This window comes from Pagrus pagrus, assembly GCF_965226575.1.
Source record: "Pagrus pagrus genome assembly, chromosome: 4".
Lineage (NCBI taxonomy): Eukaryota > Metazoa > Chordata > Actinopteri > Spariformes > Sparidae > Pagrus > Pagrus pagrus.
In genome coordinates this window covers 2,777,615-2,801,488 of record NC_140188.1, presented here as the reverse complement: position 1 = coordinate 2,801,488, position 23,874 = coordinate 2,777,615, and the positions used below count along the sequence as shown (strand labels likewise).

General features: G+C 40.3%; 1 protein-coding gene across 3 annotated transcripts in view; it reads left to right on the top strand.

Moving 5' to 3' along the window:
- The window catches only part of pak1 (p21 protein (Cdc42/Rac)-activated kinase 1), a 60,471-nt gene extending 37,116 nt beyond the window's left edge, over window positions 1–23,355 (top strand). For all 3 annotated transcript variants that reach the window (XM_084350092.1, XM_084350090.1, XM_084350091.1), the window contains 13 exons: window positions 544–638; window positions 1,552–1,699; window positions 1,823–1,860; window positions 4,455–4,568; window positions 6,891–7,125; window positions 11,518–11,581; window positions 11,818–11,866; window positions 13,758–13,870; window positions 15,642–15,759; window positions 16,553–16,652; window positions 18,179–18,375; window positions 19,059–19,196; window positions 20,300–23,355. In XM_084350092.1, coding sequence (XP_084206218.1) covers window positions 544–638; window positions 1,552–1,699; window positions 1,823–1,860; window positions 4,455–4,568; window positions 6,891–7,125; window positions 11,518–11,581; window positions 11,818–11,866; window positions 13,758–13,870; window positions 15,642–15,759; window positions 16,553–16,652; window positions 18,179–18,375; window positions 19,059–19,196; window positions 20,300–20,386 — 1,496 coding nt within the window. In that variant the 3' untranslated portion in view covers window positions 20,387–23,355. The remainder of the gene's footprint in view (window positions 1–543; window positions 639–1,551; window positions 1,700–1,822; window positions 1,861–4,454; window positions 4,569–6,890; window positions 7,126–11,517; window positions 11,582–11,817; window positions 11,867–13,757; window positions 13,871–15,641; window positions 15,760–16,552; window positions 16,653–18,178; window positions 18,376–19,058; window positions 19,197–20,299) is intronic.
- Window positions 23,356–23,874: the final 519 nt, after the last annotated feature.

Here is a 23,874-nt window from a genome sequence, read left to right as displayed (position 1 = left end):
ATCGTTTTCAACATATGGTGTCTCCTTTGTCGTCTGTCTCTTTCTTTTTTCTCACTCTATCTGTACTTTTCTCTCCATCACCAGTTTCCTCTTCCTCCTCCTACTTCCTAATTTTCTCTGGTTGTTTTCCTCAAGCTTTCCCCTCTGTCTGCCTCTACCTCTTCCTCTATCCCTTCTTACAGTTTCTCTCTGGATTTAAGACCTTTCCAGGAATGTTAATGAACCTGGCCTTCTTTGTACCTCCTGTTCAAGGGCCTTTTTCCCCAAAATGTTGCATTTAGGATTTTCTGTCACAGTCAGTTTAATTATTGAAATGGTTCAACATCTCAACCACTCTTCTGCAGCCTTTCAGAGCCGAGTCAGGACTCTTAAACCTTTTGTTTTTATACTCTTTTTCACTCATAACCTTTGTTCTGAAGGGAAATTAATTATCAGATAATCCTGCATCCTTAAAGTTGAAACCTAGAATATCCTGAAATATTTACAGTATATTTAACGAGTCTAATCTGTAAAAGAAATTTTAATTGTTTTTCTTTCTTTCAGCCTATAAGAAGAAGGAGCGTCCAGAGATTTCTCTGCCATCTGATTTTGAACACACCATCCATGTCGGCTTTGATGCTGTCACTGGAGAGTTTACTGTAAGTGTGTGTGTGTGTGTGTGTGTGTGTGGGGTGTTGTGTGTGTGTTTGTTCCCATGTGTGTGGTAACACACTCCACAGTTGTGGTGTGTATTTGTGTGTCTGGTGTGTTTACATCACTTTTTAATTGCTTACCAAAGGACCCATGGTTACTGTTGCATGCAAGTCTGTGTGTGTGTGTGTGTGTTCGTGTGTGTGTGTTCGTGTTCTCTGCAAATGAACCTTTTTAAATAATCACATTAGACAAAGACGCCTTGTTTAGCTGACTCACTTGATCCGCCTGACCAAGCTCTTTTAGCTGGGAGTTAAATTGTGTGTATGTGTGTGTATGTGTGTGCGTGTGTGTGAGATTGTGTGTGTGTGTGCACACACGCACGCACTTCTTCCTTTTCTGTAATCTGGGACATAGTTCCTGCTGCTCACACACTTCTATATGCAAATAACCATTTGTCATTTTTACTCAAATCAACACAATCTAAATATAATCCAGTGAGTAAACAACAGCAGAGCGCTGAACATTCAACACGAGACACTGGAAGTACGGAGGAAATGATGGTTCAGGAAGAAAGATGAGACCTGAATAGAGTGAGGGATGGAGTGATGGAACGAGTGTGTGTGTGTTTGTGTGTGACAGACTGACCCAGACAGATGAGTAGAAAGAGAGCCAGAAAACAAGGACATGTGACCCAGTTTATGTGACTGAAGTACAAATATGACAAGACTGGCTTGTTAGGAGTCTGTAGGAACACTATGTGTGTGATGTATGTGTTGTTTTTGTCTGAAACTTACTGTTCATCATAAAGCGATGGAAATTTCTCTTTAACACGGTTCAAAATAAAAAATACAAAAAAAATACACATGGACTATATGGCATCTGAAAAGAAGTAAACTGTGTGTGTGTGTGTGTGTGTAGGGTATGCCTGAGCAGTGGGCTCGGCTCCTGCAGACGTCCAACATCACCAAACTGGAGCAGAAGAAGAATCCTCAGGCCGTCCTCGACGTTTTAAAGTTCTACGACTCGAAAGAAACGGCCAACAGCCAGAAGTACATGAGCTTCACAGGTACACACGCACACTCACTCACACACACACACACACACACACACACACACACACACTCACACACACACATCATCCTCCTTCCTCTTGTTTTTATTTCTAATTGTGTTTTTTTCCCCCCTGCAGATAAAAACTCAGATGCCTACATCTCCTCCACCACAACGGTAAGAAAGCATTGTGTCAACACACAGACACAAACACAGAATGGTTCTTATGTCCCTCATACGAGGCGACCGTCAGCATCACTGAGAGTGGTCGCACAGTGGAACAAACTAACAGCACTGTTAATTTACTGAGGAGAATGTCGAGCTTTAATCAAGAGAATAAATAACACTGAACAAAAATACTTATTTCAGAAGCTTCTGTCTCGATATTTTTTAAAAGAGTAACTCCAGGAAATTCTCTGTGAGGTTCTGGATATCCATCTCAAAAATCCAACTGCATTTCTGTCGTGTCACTCTTCAGTCACTCAGCCTAACATTGTATGTTGACAGTGACGTCATATTCAGTGGACACAGGCTGTGGTAACTTCGAGGTTTTTACATTGATCAAGGAAATCTAACTATCACAGCAGCAGACATATTTTTATTACTTATGTGAGTTTTAAGAGCCAATTTAACATATGGAGGGTGGTAAGGTTATATCAGAATACTAAGAGACTACAACTAAAACAAACGAAGCACAGGTGGTAAAATAACCCAGGAATGAACAGTAAATCATGTCTGCAGCCCAGAAGGAGCTACACCGATGTTTAGTTTAACAGGTTTAACCAACGTGTTAATCAGGCTGGAACTGCAACTAACGATTATTTTCATTGTGATAATCTGGCGATATTTTCTTGACTAATTGATTAGTTGTCTGTAAAATGTCAGAAATAATTGGCGATTAACTTAATATTTGAAAACTATTCTAAAATTAAAATAACCGATTAATCGCTACAGCTCTAATCAAGACATTTCAGAAGACGCCCTAAAGACTAGTTTGAGAGTAAACAAGGTCAAGTAGAAATGTTAGAGGAGAGTGTGTTGAAGGGAAATGGAGCCTGTCTGTAGTCTGTCAGGGTAACAAGGAATGAAAGGATTAATAAAGGAAGGAGGGAGAGCTGCAGGGTGAGACGATGAGGAGATTATAAAAAGGAGAGCTGGAGATGAAGTTTAATCTACCGTTTGACAAGACAGACCGAGAGCATGAGAGGAGATGAAGTGTCTGAGGAGAGAGGGTAACAGGGAGAAGGAAGAGAAGTGGAGGAGGTTGAAGACATTGTGTTTCCTACATATGTATATATATATATATAATACTAATATGTCATAGTTAAATCTTTACAAAGCCTTTTTTGTTGCTTTGCTAATAATTTATAAATTAATACATACTTAATAATGTATTTATTAGCAGTTAACTATGCAGTAATTAACAGTTAACTTTATTTAATGCAGCTACTGGATTTAAAGCAAAGATAAGCTCTTGTTAAGGTTATTAGATCCTTTATTGTGCACTTATTAACAGTTTTTAGATTACATTATATTAATGTTCTTAGGCAGTCTAGAAACTGTTTCTTATAAATACTAATAATGTCTTAAAATGTATTACTGACTATGCTATTATTAAGTTATATCATCTTAATAATGTTAATGTTTATTATATGGGCCTTATTACCTATTAACTTACACATTACCAGTTATTCTTACTTATATTCTGAAGGTTTTTACAGAGGGATTTGTTCATATTTCATTCATGGACTGATTTACAGAACATTTTATACAACATGGATACATTAGATGTGTTTGTGGCTGTTGAAAGTATTTTTTGATCGATGGAGAGATCAAAATAGATCAGATATCAGATATCCAGATTTCCCTCAGTACAAACCTTTGACTGTTATATCTCAACAAAATGAATGATTTTAATCCTGACTCTAGCCAATATTCACATTTCTGTTCTGGACCTTTATGCAAATGGTGCATCTTTAACTAGATAATGCCTCATTTGCAAAATGTCTGTCTAAACGTCTCTATTCACCTGTGGTATCTCCCCTTAAAAGGACGCAGGTATTCTGACACGTGTGAGTTCACGCAATTTGATTGGCCAACACATTTCCAATACAGCTCCGAACTCAGTTGTTCATCTTGAAATAAATGAGGAAGCGTTTTCACAGCAGTGCATCTGTTTTTTGGAAGGTGCCTTTAAACAAACCCACAAAGGTGAGAATAAAAAGAAGAAGGAAGGGGAAGTGATGATGATGCCACTCCTAGAGATGCACTCCTCTTCCTCTCTCTCTCTGTCCCTCTCTCTCTCTCTCTCTCTCTCTCTCTCTCTCTCTGCATTGTGATTCAGCATCTTTTCCTCCTTTCACCGTCTCCGTGTCTCTGCAGCTTGGCCACCAGCCGAGCGTCAGACTATCAGAGAGAGATAGAGGAGAGAAAAAGAGAGGGATGGAGAGGAGGATGTGTGACTAGTGGCATCAGAAGCCAGACATGACCAGAGCTCTCAGACATCAACAGTGATGACGAGAGGAGGGCGAGAGAAGGGAAGGGAAACAGGGTGGAAAGACAGAGAAGAAGAAGGTTAAACTGAGCGAGAAACGAGCAGAGAAGAAGAGCTGGAGACAAGCTGGAGGACTTCTCTGCAGGATGAGATGACGAAGCAGTAGAGGAAGTGGCAGCAACAGTAGGAAGCAATGATGGGTCTCGTATCGCTGTTGGCTCATGTGACGATGATGTCTCTGAAGCCCCGCCCTCTCTTCCCTTGTGACATCACGCAGAGCTCCAAGGCCGTGTCGGAGACGCCCGCCATAACAACGGTATCTGAGGACGAGGATGAAGACGAGGCTGAGCCACCACCGGTGATCGCCCCCCGACCAGAGCACACCAAATCAGTAAGGACACATTACTATATATGTAACTACATAACACTCATGTAGTCCAACCCTCTCTTAACTCACCTAAACATAATATTAACGTAACCTTAACCTTCACTAACGTTGAAGTAGTGAGGATTGGCCCAAATGTCCTCAAAATGCTCAAAGGTCCTCATCAGGTAGGTTAAAAACTGAAATTGTTCGTCACAAAGATGGCAATACAAGCTCAAACACACATACACATATACTGTGCGTACACACAAACACTACATCTAACACCTACATGTACTTAGAATGAATACATCAATCATCACATCAGATATTCAGCATTTCTGATTATTGGTATGTTGGTGTTTTTTTTTTGGCAGATTTCCGATAAAATATGTTTATTTAGAAACGTACTTCTGGGCTCTGATGCCAAATAACAGTAAAGTATACCTGAATCTGAAAAGAAACTTGTAGTGTTAATTACATTATAAACGTTGTCGAGTAAAAAGTTTAATATTTCCCTCCAAAATTTAGTGGAAGTTCATGGACTCACATCACGAGGTAGTCTAGATTCTGTCACTGAGAGTTTCATTTTTACTGCATATAGAGTAGTTATTGGTCTCCTTGTTTACTAATAATCAGTATTTGTATTGGCCCTGATAAAAAACATGAGTTGATCCTCAGTAATTAATATGAGGCCGAGACATCGATACATCATCTACATCACAATCTCCTCTTTAAATGGAACAACTAAGAAGAACACATTAAAGTGTGCTGACTTCAACAACAACTCAAAAGTTGTCTCATGGATGGTTGGTTGACACTTTCAGTGATTTACTCCTAAAAGCTGAGACAAAGGTGCACAAAAGGGACAGGTAGGCAATAATAATGCTCATATTTATGGAGGAATGAAAGAAAACCTGAAACTAAATTAGAGCCAGAAGCTCACTACAGAGTTCTTACTGTAAAAGCAGCCTATTCACCATTAGGTTGCAACTGTCCATGTTAACGTGTATCTTAATAATTACTTATAATTAACGTGAGAGATTGTAGGAAATGATTGGAGAGGTGGAGTGATGCAACAACGGCCTTAAACCCCGGATGTCTCCATTTTACTGGCTGTATAATACACACGTTAGACTTTTCTCCACAAACAAACAAATGTTTACTTAATCATGTACAGTCTGTACACACACACACACACACACACACACACACACGCATACACACAGTGAAGTTCTGTTTACATCAGCTCTGTCCCTCTCTGCACTTAAGAGATAAGTCATTTACTGTCCAGGTAAAACTCGTTCATTAGATTTCTCTCACTCATTAATCTTTAAATGGTCCTGTGTCCTGCCTCACCTCAGCTCTATTATAAGACCCCAGGGACGTGTGTGTGTGTGTGTGTCTGTGTGTGTGTATGCACATGTTTATATGTGTGTGTGACAGTCACAAGGGAAGCAGAGGATTTTTATTTAGACCGTTTACTAAGAAGCTTTCTGTTTTCTGTGAGGTTAAGTCAGCACCACAGACACACACACTCCTCACAGACTGATTTATACTCAATTGCAAGTTTATTAGGTACACCGAGCTACAACGTTCCTGCAGTAAATCCTGCTTCATTAAAGGTCCACGTTGTAAGACTTGTCATATACTGACACTTTGGGACGGAGGCCGACTCGACCTACAATCTCAAAGTGTCAGTATTTGACGAGTCGGGAATGAGTATTTTGTCTTTATAGCCTTCATCCCTTGCACACACACACACACACACACACACACACACACACACACACACACACACACTGTTTGTCACATTAACACTTCACAAATTCCTTTTTTATGTCCTTTGCTCTCTCTTTCACACGCTCACTGTCACACACACACACACACACACACACACACACACACACACACACACACACACACACACACACACACACACACACACAAACACACATTGTTCCTCCTCTGTCAGACAGGTCGGCGGTTGAGAGGCTGCTTCCATGGCGCCACCAATGTTTCCATGGTGACGAGTCTAGTGCACCTGACTGGAGCTCCCACGATCACACACACACACACACACACACACACACACACACACTGGTGTTATTCGTCTTTTCATGCCGACGTTCTGAAAGCGGAGCAGGACTCAAACGCCTCACAGCTCACTTAAAACACTTAGTTTTGATTTATCCACACATAAACTTCATGGTTTAAGACTAATTGTTCTAACAGTTAGCACAAGATGAATATACGAATACTTTTAACATGTCATAAAAATGTCAATAAAAATAAACGAGTGAAGTAATATTTTCTTGATTGTTTTAAACTGTGTTGTCATTCTTTTAGATATACACTCGCTCAGTGATCGAGCCCCTCCCTCCTCCTCCCACCAAAGATGCTGCGACCTCCCCCATCTCCCCGCCGACAGCCGCTGCAGCTGCCGTCACCCCCGCCCCCCCTGCAGAAGGAGCTCCCAGCAGCCCTCCAAGTGCGAGCCCCGCCCCCGGGCCTTCTGTGCCCCGCCCCCAAGACAAAACCAGGAAGAAGAAGATGTCTGATGAGGAGATCCTGGAGAAACTACGTAAGACTTGTTTATACATGCAAATATATTTTTTTAGTATACTTTTTATATTATACACAGTTAAATCACATGAACTAATTCAGACACACACACTGGCTGAACAAAACTATATGGCCGACAGTATGTGGACACCCCAGTCCACAGTGTGATCTTTTGACCTGAGGCTGTTTTACATGGTTTGGGCTTATCTTCATGCTGCTGTGACAGTGCCTCCATGCAAAAAGCAGCTCCGTAAAGAAATGGTTTTCCGTCTGGTGTGGACGAAGGTGAATGGCCACATAGAGGACATATGCATGGCCGTGGTCAGCAGTGAGGCTGACAGACAAGTGCACACACAAATACACCAACACTAGTCCACGAAATTGGTGTCGCTTAAAGGATGCAGACAGTATATGATGATGATCGGCACCAGTTACATTATAGTTTCAGACAACAATTTAGTGAGAGGTTCAAAAACTCCCTTTCTGATAAAAAGAGAACCTGAAGCCCTGCTTGGATTTTATTTGTATGAATAATTAAGGCTATCATGATTCTCAAAATTCAATTTGTTTGTTTTTACAGCGTTATGCTACTGTTACACGGTTCGGTTTCTCAAATCTGTCCTGAGTAAACCCTCTTCCCAAACAAATCAATAAAGGATCGCTGAACAAGAAAATAAACCCAACATCTGAGACGCTGTCAGAGTTTCCTCCAGTACCAGTCAGCTGACTGTCTTTGTGCACACATGATAAGTGTCTGAAAGTGCAGCTGCAGGCTAATGCTAAGCTAGCTGTGTTGTCTCTGATGTGGGTTTTGTTTACTCTGGATGCACGCAGGTCGGCGGGGTGGAGAGAGAAAAAAACTGGGAGAAAAACCGATCCTGCTTTTAAATTTGATAATCAAAACTGAAAGTGTATTTCAGTTGATTTTTGATTTTGAATAGAAATGCTAACACCCCTAGAAATAATATTAGTATCAGCTGTAGAGAAGCAGTGACTTCACCTGGTTAAAGGTGAAGCTGGCATCTGTTAGACTGAAGTCAAAGTCCAAGGTGCTCTGCTGATATATTAAAAGCCTTACGAGGACATGAGAAGATTAAAACCAATGAGCTGTGACCAGTTAGGAATCCACCAGGGTCATGATCAAAGTGCTTTTAATCGTACAAAGTCAATTACATGCATTAACATTTTGTATTAACAAGACAGTGCCTGTACATACACGTCTTTCACAGGCTTTATTATATAATATGAGCGTTAATATCGTATCGTAATTATTCTGTCTATAAAAAGTAATTGTTATCCCATGTCTGCAAAGTGAATACTGCTGCTGTGTGTACCTGCTGTAGTTCAGTGAGGACAGAGTCTCCGGGTGCTAATTTTAGCCTCGTTAGCACTTTGAGTTTTGACAGGCTGTTTCATCACATCCCATTCATGTGCAAACTCAGGGTTTGAATTTATTTTAAGCTCAAGTCAGGTCAGTGGTGATTTCAGCACAAACCAGATTTCTTACAGTAAACAGTATTTTATTATATTTTTAACAATACAACTCAGAAAACATAGTTCACTACAGTAAGACAACACTTAAGATAAAATGTGAACAGCCTCTTTGTGATACAGATATTCTTTCTTGTGAATTTGGTTTATAGCTTGTCGATTATTTTACCAATTACATATACCACCCACATAATGCTGTGCCAGTTCTTACTTTAGGCCTCCACATCATGATGAAAACAATGATTTTACAGCGAGGAGTGTTTGCCAAAGTTCGTGAGGCTCTGTGAAAGATGTTACATAACGTTATCACTTCTAACAAAAGAAACCGCCTGCAGTGTCTCGCTGTGCTCAAACGATCCTGTTAAAAACTTTATTGAAGTGTTAATGTTCCGTCACGTTTCTCAACATGGCGCCTGGCTGCTGTGTTGACTGATGCTGCCACAGCTAACAGATGCTCAGCGAAGATGATCTCAGAAATTAACCACAGATATAAAAGTAATTGCATTGTGGTTTGTTGAACAGAAACTCACAGGCTTTCCTCTCGAAGCTCTCCTCCACCAACTGTAGCATTTAACATGGACAATTCAAACAAGCTTAACGCACAGAGGCTTCGTCTGTGAAAGTATTTCTTTTTACCTCAATTTAATGTTGTTAAATGATAATATTCCTTATTTTAAATTAGAATGAAGTATTAACATTTATCTGACATGAAAAACAAAGTCCAGAATACACAGCAGGCTAAAGAACACAATATGTTTGGTATTCATCCGACATGTCTTACAAAGATATGATATTTATATTATTTTCATGTGCTGTGAGTTACATCACTGAGCCAGAGCCTGTTATTGTACAAACTCTTTTACTTTCTGGTGATTTTATAGCAATATCTTGCTCATTTAAACAATCATTAAAAGGGCCCAAATTTTATTAGAGCATCCATGATTTTTACATCATGTCCTAAAGTTGTTTAAGGAACAAATTCTCCACAAAAATTTAATTCAGTCATTCTCTACTCACCCCCATGCTGATGGAGAGTCAGGTGAAGTTTTGTAGTCCACAAAACATTTCTGGAGCTTCACAGCAAAACAGCGTTGCAGCATTCTGCTAAACAACTGAAGTAGCTGGAGACTCCAAATAAAATTGCTCAATACAGTTTATCTCACATAATCCAAGCCCAGAGATCCAAACATTTATTTGAAGAGGTGTTGTTTAAGGGTTTTTTTTAGCTGCAATCTTCACTGTAGCTGCTAAGCTGAAAGTGTTAGCGGGTACCCCGTCTGAAGTGTGTGCACAAGCTTGAAGAGTCGCACAGATGGTGTAAATATCATCTTTTCAAATCAATTTGGGATCTCAGGGCTTCTTGAGACTTGGGTTATGCAAGGTGAGCTGTATGGAGCTGCAAGTCTCCAGCTACTTCAGTTGTTTAGGAGAATGCTGCAATGCTGTTTCACTGTGAAGATCCAGAAATGTTTTGTGGACTTTGAAACTTCACCTGACTTTCCATCATCATGGAGGTGAGGAGATAATGACTGAATTTTCATTTTTGGGTCAACCTTTCCTTTAAAAGCATTTTACACCATGTGCCACAGTATACTTGACCTCGATTTACAGTTTTGAAATAATGATGAATAAGACAACAGGTTAAATATGAGTTTAAGTAAAAGCTATTAGTTTCTCAGTGGTAAAGAAAGGAGTTATAACTAGAGAGAAGTGAGAAAATAATTAAAATAATTTTGTGTGGAAGAATATCCACTGAAAAGTTGTCCCTCAGATCAATCAGTCTCAAAATATATTGCCAAATCCTTTACTTTTTACTCAAATCAAGTATAAATTCCCATAATTAAACGGTGTTTATGTTTTTTTTACAAGTGTCTATACTTAAAACTCCTCCCTTCATGAAATGTGTTGTTGTGTATTTGTAACCGGTGAATAAAAGCCTGTATATTTTTTAAATCATGCCCCACGCCTGTCCAGATGTGCTCAGATCTCCCTCTGCTGGTAAGACCAGGATACTGCCTGTCTGTCTCTCTGATTGACAGACCCGATATCCTCTGTCCCCGCCCCCACTGTCCAATCCTCACGTCTGATTGGTCGTCCTCTCTCTTTCCATCATCCAGTCTCCTGCGGTTACAGAGTGACTCCAAGTTTTGTCCTCTAATCATTTTCCTCCTGTGGACTCTGATTACTGCAGACTGAGCTGCTGCAGCTCGTCTTTCCTTCTCGATTCTTTCTTTCCATCATGTCTTTGTTTCTTTCTGTTACTGATTCTTTCCTCTTTCCTTTTTTCTGTTTTTATTTTAGCCCTTCTTTCCTTCTTGATTTTTTCCTTCCTCATGTCATTATTTCCTCTCGATCCCTCCCTTTCTCACTTCATTCTTTGTTTCCTGTCTTTCTTTCTTTCTCGATTCCTTCCTTCATTCTTTGTTTCCTTCTTTTGATCCTTTTCTTCCTTCTTTCCTGCCCTCCGTCTTTTTTTTCCTCTATCTATTCCTTCTTACTGGCCCAGTTCTCTGCCAGTTTTGCTTTACTTTCTTCCTCTTTATCACCTTTTCCTTCCTGAACTGACTGTTATTATACATTTTTATGAATTTATTTACATCTCCATTGACTTTTTTTCTGACATGTTTAGTTTTTCTTAGATTCATCCCTCGTTCCTTCTCTCCATCTTCTCTTCTCTCAGCTCTTTCTCCCAGTCAGCATGCTGCATTGACCTGAGTGTGATCAACATAGAGCAGAATTTGGATGGATAGAAAGACAGCTGACTCTTCTATCCATTCAGATTCAGTGGTACTGTAAAATCAGCTGTGGATTAAAGGGCAGGATTTTGTTTACCTTGCTCTCTAGCTGATCCATACACGTTACTGTTCGTTTTGATCAATCGATAAGTTCTTGCTTTGTTGTCTTTCTTTCTTTAACTCAGGGACGATTGTAAGTGTTGGAGACCCCAAGAAGAAATATACACGCTTTGAGAAGATTGGACAGGGGTAAGTCCTTAATCCATCCATCCATCCATGTATCTCAAGTCTCCTGAGATTGATCCTGGTTCAGTTTCAGTTGTTCTTCATATTCACATTGTTATTCATATGGTGACTCTGTGTTAAAACCTGCAAATATTCGTGGTGTTTTCTCAAGTAAGAAACAAAAGAAGTTTCCATCTCAACGGAGAAATGATGACATACTCTATGAAGTTTAACTGGATCTCTCTGCTGTGTGTTTTCAGAGCGTCTGGGACTGTGTACACAGCTATAGACATCGCTACAGGACAGGAGGTAGGTTTCCTTTGTCATCCTCCAGATTTCTCTTCTCCTTCATACAATTCTCTCTTCTTGATCCTCCTTCAGTTTACAGCTAGCCTCACCAATTGGTTACAAAGGGAGTGCTAATAGTGCTAAGAAGACATGCTGGTAAAACTGGAGAATAATAGTTACAACAAGAGTCTACATGCTAGCAGCTCTCTGAGGCTGTACACAAAATATGTATGTGCAGAGTCTGAGCAATGAATGTGAGACGGCCTTCTACTGTCAAAGCGTGGGCCTAACGAGCATGATTTGTGACATCACATATAGTTTTGAAGCCAATCCTGGTCGAATATTCAGCAAACACAAGTGTGAAGTGAATACTTGAAGCCTCCAGCGCACATACACACTGATCGACAAAGTCCGTAGGATTCATCGTCTGAGGACCGAGAATGTTTTAGCCAATCCACCCAACACATAATTCACAAAAAACACATCCATCCATCCATTCATGCATACATGAATATATAAAAAATCTCACAAATCAAATATTGTGCTTTCAACTCTTCTGAAGATCCATGATGAATTAACCAACACAGGAAAACATGAATTATTATTAATACCTTTTATTTAAACTTCGACATTCAGGACTTAATTTAACAGACACAGACAGACAAACAGAGACATGAATAAATATCAAAAATATTCCTATCTAAAAACACATCAGATAACATAATTGATGAGGCTACAGCAAGCGCCCGTAGTGCCGCCATGTTGGACGTCTCTTCAACCAAAATCACCAGAAACACCAGATAGAGATCTGAAGATCATTGAAGGCAGGCCCTCATTAACAATGAGGAACACGTTTCAGTTTAAAATGCCATAAAGTATACAAAATAGATTAAAAACAACTCACAGATAGAAGCCGAATAGTTCCTGATTATGGATTTAAATTCACAAAGAAGTGGCATCAAATTGTTGATTTTAAGAGTGCTTTGTAAAGATAATACCTGTTTTTTATTTGTTTGTTTTTTTACTCAAAATTAATTAACAAATAAACTTAATAAACTCTGAAAGGTCGAGAAGGAATCAACTTAAACATCCTGAAGTCAAAGAGGAAGTAGAGGAGAAATAAAGTTCACTCGGACGATAAAGAAGACTCTGTACAAAGTGTTCAGCCTGTTTGATTGTGAGCTGAAAGGCCAGAACAGAATAGCAACTTTAAAGTAAAATGAAGTTAAATCATGATACAGAAGTGGATTTAAAATCAATTTCCAAAGCTAAGAAAGACGAAATGGTTTAAATTGCAAATCTCGGGGGAAATAAAGTTCAAACTGAAAGCATTCAGTGAAGAGCGGTTAGGAAAGATGGTAGAGTTAGAGGAAGGTAGGTTCATCCAGGGTGTCAGTCGTTATTCAGGTAAAACGAAGTAAAGAAGAGAGGCACAGAGACTTGATGGAAGAGAACAGTGAGTTTCCACACTGAGAAAAGAAACTGGATTTACGTCTGTCTTCAATAACTTTGACTTCGAGGTTAATTTTAAAGGAGCTCAGCTCGTCTGACAGCTAATCCTCCTCAGTTTCACTCTCTGAGGATTAGTCTGTGGGCTCAGTTTTGAATGTCTGTCAGGCTGCGCTGCCTAACAACCTTTTACTGCCATTTGATTTAGATATTTCCCTCCACACCGCTTCTCCGTCTGCCTGTCTGTCGTCTGTCTTCAGTTTCTTACCATTGTCTTTTTCATCCTCTTGTCTTCATTTATTCTCTGTCACATTATCTTTTCTTCTAATAAACCTCCGTCTTTCTTTTATTGTACCTTTCCCCATTTTCTCCAGCCTCGCTTTCTTTCAATTCAGTGTGATTTATTTGCTTGAATCTGAGTCCGAGCTTCTGTGAAAAGTCAAATATTGGTATTTTGTCTCAGGTCGCCATTAAACAGATGAACCTGCAGCAGCAGCCGAAGAAGGAGCTGATCATCAATGAGATTCTGGTGATGAGGGAAAATAAGAACCCCAACATAGTCAACTACCTGGACAGGTTAGACACACACACACACACACACACACACACACACACTTGGCCACCATAGCATAAATATGTCTTTCTTTGTGTGAGCTGGCTCGACAAAACCTCAAACCCCAGTCAGAGAAAACCATGACGATGGTTATCAAGGCTGGAAGGAAATGACCAAGTGTGTAAATTAATGATATAATAATTTTACCACTCTAAATGCTTACAGTTTATTTCTAACATGACAACTGCACATTATACACTAAAAACTGTGTTTAGGTCTGACACTGTCCCAGTAAGTAACGGTACGTGGAAATCTCCTCAGTTTTAGGACAAATCAAAGTGAAATTCACCTCTCCAAACTTTTTTGGTTTTTCAGCAAATAAGTTGGAATGTCATGTTGTCATTTCTGTTCAGGAGGTGGGGTTGACCCTGTTGCTATGGATGACATCGTATTTCATGAGTGAACCTACTCACTATGTCTACAGTGATTGGTTGACAGGTGACCGGTGTGTGTATTCATCAGTACTCAGGATACACGGGCGGGGGGGAAACATTTGAACAGCTCTGTCAGCAGAAAAAAAAACCTTCCTGTAGATTGCTGCTAAAAGTTTGAGGATTATATTTAGTTTTGGCAGGTTCCCACTCAGCTGAGATCCTTCTGTTAATGTTGCTGTTCTGACTAAAATGAAAAATGACTGCAGCAGAAATGTGAAACAAAAACACAATCTGCTGTAAAACGAGCCAAAATGTGAAGTTCCCAAACTTTCCCTGGAAACATGTTACGACTCAACCGTGATGAGAGGCCATCCAGTTCAGTGTGGCTGTTGCCATGCCAACCCACTGGACATGTAGGAGGGGGGCGGGTGTCTGGTTTCCGTAGTTACCTGTTTGTCGTCAGAGACATTGAGGAGCACATGCAAGACTGTAAAGTTGTCATCCCCATGGAAACAACATTTTCACCGTCTCTGATTTACTGTGTGTGTGTGTGTGTGTGTGTGTGTGTGTGTGTGTGTGTGTGTGTGTCTGTGTGTGTGCTGTTGTGTGTGTGTGTGTTTTAGAGGATTAACGAAAGAACGCTCTCTCAAAATCATCAATTACTTTTTGTATTTATCTCCATTTATTTATTTCATATTTTGTTCATTATTCCGAAGTTAAATGGGGAATAAATGTGGTCCATGAAGCACTAAACTGAATAATGAAAACAGCCAGCGTTGTGTTTCCCCCATTCCCAATTTTACTGTACATTAGCCATAAGCTAGTGAGCAAGGCACAAACCAAGGTTGTCTGTGTGTTTAAATTAAAGGTCATCTCTGAGTGAACTCAGCACTCAGCACAGACTCTGGTTCTCTCTCCTGTAACGTTACGTTCATGAAGTAAAGCACATTTCCCCTCCAGCTCCAGTCAGCAGTCAACGTTACAGAACAGAAACACCCGACAGAACTGGCCGGCTCTGAGCAGCTGTTCTGTTTCTGTCTCTGACCGGCCCTCCCCACACAACATTTGGCAAACGTCTTTTATTTTGTTTTGATTGAGAGACCCCTAGTGGCAGAAATTACATATTGTTCTTTTAGCAGAAAGGCTGACCAATAAAACTGACAAACTGTTGAAATGAATAATCACATTTAAAAATGTGAGCAGTAACTCACAAAATACTCTTAAATTATATATATTTTATTTTAGTTAAATATAGTGAGTCCCCTCTGATTCTCAAACATTTTGTCTGACAAAACGAGTTTCAAATACTAGTCGTGTCATTAACATAATACCTGCATATGTTGATGTCTTGTTTCCATAGTTACCTGGTGGGTGATGAGCTGTGGGTGGTGATGGAGTACCTGGCTGGAGGTTCGTTAACTGATGTCGTAACAGAAACCTGCATGGATGAAGCTCAGATAGCTGCTGTGTGCAGAGAGGTAAGACATGAAACATTCACTCTGACAGCATCTCAGTCTCTCTCTCGCTCTCTCTGGACCTGGATAATCTCCTAAAGTTCATGGATTATTCAGAGTTTGGGATGTCCCAGAAAAACAGACACTTACTTTGTTGGCTTTAAAGGAGCCGATGGTGTTTTAAAGGAGCAGGTGGTGTTGAGTGCTACAGAGCCAAGTATAAAAAAATAATTAAAAGAGTATCCTGCTCCACATATATAGTCTCTCAAGCCTCATAGATTGAGCCACAGTCTATTTCTTTTCATTATCAAGGGATATCTATGAAACAAGAAACATAACGTAACCTTTTACATCCAGAGAGGAAGAGGTAAAGGCAAAAACTGATGATAGTAAAATTTGGCTTCATTCAGTTGCTATCATCTTACACTGAGATATTTAGATACCCAGGAGGATGCAATAAGGGGACAATAATTAAAAAGTATCGTTATTGTGATAACATCAGCTCTCAAAGCTTCATCACACTGCACCCATTTACTCAGCATTGTGTGAAGACGTCCATGTATAAGTTTAGAGAGAAGAGCCCAGAATAATATTTTGTGGCTTCGTCCCTTGTCAGGACGGTGAAAGCTCGACTAAAAGTTGTTTATGATTATTACAGTCTGATTAATGATGTGGAGACGTTCATGAGTGTCATAAAGATGTGTAATGTTCTGCTGGACCAAGTTAAGAAGAATGGATTTTCTCTCTCTCTCTCTCTGTCTGTCTTTCTGTCTCTCTGTCATTAATTTTTTGTCTCTCTGTCTCTATCTCTCTCCAGTGTCTCCAGGCGTTGGAGTTCCTCCACTCGAACCAGGTCATCCATCGAGACATCAAGAGCGACAACATCCTGCTGGGCATGGACGGCTCCGTCAAACTCAGTCAGTCCACATCAGCTGACATCGTGTCGTAGAGTGCTGCAGGGATGACGTATTTTTGTAGGCTAACCTAGCAGTTAGCACCCCCCTGGTTCGCTCGACAAAAAGCCTATGTGATTTTTTTGTTGGAATTGAATTTGAATAAGCTCTGTGGCTAACAGAAGTTTGTGATACTTACACGTGTTGTTCAGCAAGATAATCCTCACAGATGAACACCAATTTTATGGTTTTTGAAACTTAATACAATCATCATAAGTAAAAGGCTAATTTTAGACTATAAACAAACAACACTGCGATCGCATGAATTCAACATCACCACCACCTTCCCACTACACTATACTTAACACACTTATTGATAAATCTACAAGTATAAACACAACGAGGCTGTAAAGAGAGACGAGTGAGTAGATGAGTCTCTGTTCTTGGCGCGATGACGTTCAACCTCTCCAACAACCTCTGTAGCCTCATTCAACTCAACTCAACTTTATTTATATAGCACCTTTCAAAACTTTGTTACAGACTGCTTTACAGAAAAACAATTTTAAAAAATAATAAAAGAAGGCAGAGTAACACAGAAAGACAGAGTCAAAGGCAGACTAGAAATGATTATGGCAAAACTGTATGAAAATACATTAGTTACTTGTTAGCAACTACCTTTTTTAAGACTGCTTTTTTTTAGGTATTGACTGACATTATATCCTAGAACAAAACATGAAAATCTTTAAAGGTTGTGTAAATCACAGACTTTATTTCAGGCATTTATCTAAAAATACAAAAAATAAAGATTAGCCTCCAGACGAGGGAACCAGACATGCAGAAATGTTAACTCATTTCTGGGTTTTAACTCAGTCCTGCAGCACTCTGTTTAATTCTGTCGATTATTCATTCATTGTATTTAACACTACTTTAGTTACTGTAATGTTTTAGCATGTCTTCTTGCTTTGTAGCTGTTGGACCAGCAGAGGGAGCTCTGACACTGAACCTGTATTGAAGTTTAGTCTATTCACTGTGATGTCAGTGACCATAGAGGAAATGTTTCCATCAGGCATCAGCAGTTATGTTCAACAGAGTGTTTTTTCAGCGATGTTCGATGGAGGTCAGAGCAACATTTACAGATGCTGTGAAAATGTTTTGATGGATTCATTAAAGCGCAGATTTCATTTTTCCTGTTAGTATGTGAGAGATAATAGTCACATGACTCATATATATGACTTTATACTGTGTTACACTCCAGGAAATTATATTTTATCCACACAATGGCTTCCTTTACTTACTCCTGAATGAAAGTACAATGGTTGTTGTCCTCTTAAATGTAAATGATGATAGTTGTGCCACTTATCTGTGTTTAAGATGTATCTTTGACTGTCAGTAGATGATGACATGTTATAGTTAATGGCATTTACCTGCGTCTTTATATTGTTACAGTAGATTTGTGAAACATCATGTCAAGGCTTGATTCAAACAATATCGATGTGTTCATGTGAACATTGTGATCACATGGCTGACTCTGTCCTCTGTCCTCCTCCCAGCTGACTTTGGGTTCTGCGCTCAGATCACTCCAGAGCAGAGTAAACGCAGCACCATGGTCGGGACTCCGTACTGGATGGCTCCAGAGGTCGTGACCCGTAAAGCCTACGGCCCCAAAGTGGACATCTGGTCCCTGGGCATCATGGCCATCGAGATGGTGGAGGGGGAGCCGCCTTACCTGAATGAAAATCCTCTCAGGGTGAGTTTCTGCGAGTGCATTTACTGAAGGCTAAAGAGAACTGATGAGCACAGCATTTTTATTCCTCTGAATATGATCAGAAACAGTTTGACATTAAATACCACAAATGCATTTATTACATCTGCCACTACAAAGTTACTATGGGAAACCTACACAAATCAAAATAACTCGAACATAACAAAAGGCTTCGTGTTGGTCGGGCTCTCCATTCTGCGTCTCTGTCTTTATGGACATGAAGCCTCGAATCAGCTCGGGTGCTCTCTCCTTTCACCTATCACCTTTCACCTATCAGGCTCTGAGCAGAGAAGGAGATATTTTAGAGTAGTGGACAACAAAAGAAAGAGCGAGGAAACATCTCACATAAAACTTGGACTTGGGTAAACTTTCCCAACAGAACTACTCCTAAAGTGTTCATCTTTAAAACGTATTTTTCCTCGAACAGAAGGAGAAATTGTGAATCTTTAGGACTGTGCGTATTATAATAGCAGTGTTTCTCTGTAAATATCCACAGTACCTTAAGTCCTGAACACTGAATAGCTGCCTCAGTGTCATTCTTAAAACCACCACTGGATGGCACCAAAGTAACTCCGCTGCACATAGTGCTTATGAGATGTGTTTGAGTACTTACTGTACGTGGGCTCCACGGGATGTTGACAAACATGTTGCTCGTGTTTGTTGCTTAGGCGCTGTATCTCATAGCAACCAATGGGACGCCGGAGCTGCAGAACCCAGAGAAACTGACGACGACGTTCAGAGACTTCCTGAACAGATGTCTGGAGATGGACGTGGAGAAGAGAGGCTCGGCCAAAGAGCTGCTGCAGGTACAGTACACTGTGTACATACAATACACTGAAATACTGAAGTCTATTACAAGTACCTCAAATACGTACTTTAGTACCTCCTACTGATAAAGAGACAGACCCATTTTTAAATTCATAACATCTTGCGTCTCTTATCTTTATACTGTATCTGATGTCTTCTTATTGTTTTGGGTTGGTGACGACACAAATGGTATGAAAATCCTTTCACACTCGACAAACAATAAATACTCAGTCTGTCTCGAGCGGCTTTCAGAGGTGGTCTGAGAAATAAAAGTTAGATCCCCGCTAGGTGTTTCTTTGAGGTTCAGCTGTCCTCTCACAGACAGAAAGACAGACAGGCAGTGGTGTGGGTGTCGAGATGTGGAGGTGGAGGTGTAACTGAGCAGCAACATGAGTTGTGTAACTGTACGATGACTCAGAGCTCCAAGGTGAAACTGAGACTTGTTTAAGACGTAATTCACTTTATTGGAGTGTGTCTACGTGGTGAGTCCTCTGCAGTGAGGCTTACACAAGTTCATTACACAACAGAATATGAATAATAATAATGAATATATAAACTCAGATACTGTACGGTCCATTAATGTGTACACAAACAGTGAATTGTGTTTACAGACTGAAGACAGTAAACATTATCACATGTGAAGTGTTGTAGGACACCATGATTGAACACTAACATTATGAATACAAATGTATACTGAAGTGAGTGTATTGTTTGTTGTAGTGTTGTTTTGTCTGTTTTTGCAAAGTAATCTAAAATATTTTTTCTTTCTTTCCTCCACCTCAATCCTTCCTTTACTCCTTCCACCACACTGCCTTTGCTTTCCTTTCTCCTCCCTGTTTCTCCTCTTCCTCTCCCATCTTCTCTTCTCCTCCCTGGCCCTCTCGCTCCCCTCCTCTTATCTCCTCCTCTTCCTCTCTTCCTCTGTTACCCTCCTCTTCTCTCCTCCTCTTCCTCTCTTCCTCTGTTACCCTCCTCTTCACTCTATTCCTCTCTCCCCCTTCTATCCTGTCTTCCTCTGCTCTCCCCCTTTCCTCCTTTCTTCCTCCCCTCCTCCCTCTTTCTCCTCTCTTCCTCTCTTCCTCTCTTCCTTCTCCTCTCTCAGCATCAGTTCCTGAAGATGGCGAAGCCTCTCTCCAGTCTGACTCCTCTCATTGTGGCTGCCAAGGAGGCTGCCAAGAACAACCGCTAGCTTTGCACTCATTATTTTGTCTGTCAATCTCTCTCTCTCTCCCCTTTCTCTCCCTCTCTCTCTCTCTCTCATCCCTCCATCCTCTCTCTCTTTTCTTTCTTCTCTTTTTTAATTTTATTTCCAGTAGATGGGAGGGCACTGATGGCTTCTGGCTGGGTTACAAAACCCTTTGAAGGGCCTACAGTTTTTCTCTCCCTTCTTCGTTTTCGTTTCTTCTTCGTTTTTGTATCCTCCACTGCCTGCTCCTTCATCCTGTGACCTTTGACCCCACGCTTGACCTCCCTCCCACCCCACCCCCACCCTCACCCCCAGCCTCACCCCCAGCCTCACCCTCACAGGGAGAAAGAAAGGCAGTTTCTTCCTGTAACTTCTTTTTCAACACTCCACTGGACTCAGACAGGAAGATCGGGGGCTGACTGTATGACATCATCGGTCGATCTGTGATCAAGTGATGTCATCGCTAATATGAGATGAAGAGAGTGTTACAACAGAGCCCAAAGACTCATGGGAGTTTGTTTTTTAAAATCAATTTTTGATTGTTTTCTACGTTTTTCTGTTAAAGCTCCGGACCACCCTCTGCTGCAGACTGTGTGTGTGTGTGTGTGTGTGTGTGTGTGTGTGTGTGTGTGTGTGCGTGTGTGTGTGTGTGCGCGCATTTGTGTGTGTGTTTTAAGGTCCTAGCTTCCTATTTCGCATTTGTGGGTTTCAGTCTGACTTATTTCATCGTCCTCTATCAAAAAGTGCATTTGTTGATTTTCAGTTTATCACTCTGTGTGTCTGTGTGTGTGTGTGTGTGTGTGTGTGTGTGTGTGTTTTGGTCACGGTGGGGTGTCGAGATATTGATTAAGTTGATTGTAGCGTTACCTTCTGTAGGTTTTGACACGGAGCAGGTGAGGTTTGGTACGTTGTCGTGTCTGCAGTGTGAGTTGTGAGTTAGAGATTATTAATATTAATTATGAAAAGAAAATCGAGCCCAGAGCCGTAGATGGACCGTGTTTGGGAGATTTTCAGCCACTTTGGCTCCATGATGTCTTTCCAGGACGACTTGTGAACCAGTTTTTGAAAGCTCCAACTCCAAACAACACTCATGTCCTCCTTTAAAGCTAGTATGGTTTCAAAAAGTTAGATTTAAGCAAAAGCAGATTTTCTGCACGCACAAATCCAAAGTCAGGTCAGGAAATCTGAACGCAATGTCCAAGTCTGTATGTGACGAGGAAAAAATTGACGGAATAAATGCTGATAATTTACGTTTATGTTGAAACTTTGCGTGTCTTTCTGTCTAATTTTCAGTGTTATGTTGTGACATAAACTAGTTGGTCAGGGTTTGGCTTAAAATACCTGGTTCTGTTGCCACAAACACGGATGAAAAAAATACCTTGATGTTGAACTGTTATCTCTCACCTAGCAGCAAGTCGGCTCGTATTAATATGCAACTTGTAGAAATGTTGATAAGGTACGTACAAAGGTACAAACTTACTTATCCATGGTTTGCTAAGACATAAAAAAAAAAACTGGGCTGGTTTACCCAAAATCCATCTGCGGCTCTGGGACTTCACCGTCTGCGGGCGACGCTGAGACTGTGAGGGAGAGAATGTGCATGTCAACCTTTTTTATACGGTACGTTTAACGTGGAGAAAAAAATAATACGTGAGTTGTGATAATGCTGAAACATAGAAGTGACGATACATGAAGGATGCTTGTGTACGATAGAACGGATCGTATCTTTGTCCTATTTTCAGAAGAATGGGACAAATAAATGCTGCGACGGTACAATGTTGTTGTTTTTTTCTGCCTGGTGGACTGCTGGAGCCCCGGGAACCCTCTGAACATAAGGTGTATATTTTACGTGAAAAGAGAGAAAAAAAACACGACAACAATGTTTCAGCCTTTGTTAACGGACTCACTGTTTTTTATAATTGATCACCTGTTTTTGATTCTGGTACCAAGATTTTGAGTATTTGTTTTGGATTTTCTTTCTGCTGGATATCTTTTTCTTGTTGATAACAAACATCCTGTAACCGAGCAAGAGCCAAAGTTTCCATCAACAGCCACGGTTGCTCGCTCTACATTTAATCCTAAAATGAAAAAACCTGCAATGTAAATATCAACCAAACATTTCCAAAACATCTATTCAGAACAATCAACATGATTTCTGCTTTTAGTTGTTTTTATTGTTTTTTTAATCTAGTGTTAATGTACCTCTGGCCTTAAACTGTTTCAAAGGTGCAAGACTCCTTTAGTACCAGTCTGATGGCAACAATATATGGCAACATTTTGTGGCAACAGTGAATATTTTTTGGCTGCAGCTAACAATTATCTTGATTATTGATTAAGCTGCTGTTTACTTTCTTTCTTAATTGATTCATCTCTGTTTGTGCGACCAACACTCCAAACCCAACGATATTCAGTTTACAATGATATGAGGTAAAGCAGAATGATTGGCACGTCTGCTTTAAAAAGTAAACTATTAATTGATTATTTTTTGTAATCAAGTAATCGTTGCAACACCGCAGAACACATTGAACATTGAAAGTACAGTTTGAACCCTGCAACAACCAGTGTGAACGGTTGCAAGGCACTGAAGGTCGCAGCTGTTCACGCTGGCTGCAGTACGGAGGATCAAAGCTGTAAAAACATTAAACGTGTTTAAACTGCCTGAAACTGTTGCCACTGTGTCCGTGTGTCCTCCTCTGAACCCCCCACACAGAGCTACTTTGGTAAAAAAAAAACGATAATCATGTTACTGTAAGTGACCATCAGCAGCCAGGACACAGTCCTCTGAGCAGCTTCAAGGGGGATTCAGACTTGGTACAGTCCGAGGTCTAAAAGGGGACTTAGTTCAGTCCCGAATGAGATGGTCGATGAAGTCTTCACTCCCCAGTGTATCAGAGCCATAATTTATCTGTTTATAAGTCATTCTGATTTTTTGAAACAACTCTGAAAAATGAAGAATAAAACTGTACAAAAACTGAAAATCTGGTCTGCTTGTTTTCTTAACTTTACCTATTGAAACACGGGTAAGATATGGTTTCAATCCTAAATATAAAATGCAATGTTTCCCCTTAAAACAGTCCAAGACTGTAGGGTTTGTGCAAAATTAAAATGCCTTATGTTACATGGCAATATTTATTTGAAATGGACGTTTTATTTGCACAAATTCCTTATTTGATAATTAAACCATCCAGATGGATCCTCTACATTTTAAAGGGTACTGATTGTTACCACACCAAAGATTATATCTGTGTTTCTTGAAGCAGCTATAATCAGTACTCTGACATCAAAAATGTCTCACATGACTCCTTTTTCATGAAAGGGGTCACTTGATGTGATAATCCCACAGAGCTGTACGGCGTCCTGCAGCTTGTTTTGGTTTAACGTCTCGCAGCCGTGGCTCGGCTGTCAGGACGTCTCTCCACAGACATGTACTGTAGGAAGACATTTGTTCTCTAAAAATACTGACTCTCCTGGACTTTGTCTTGATACAGGAG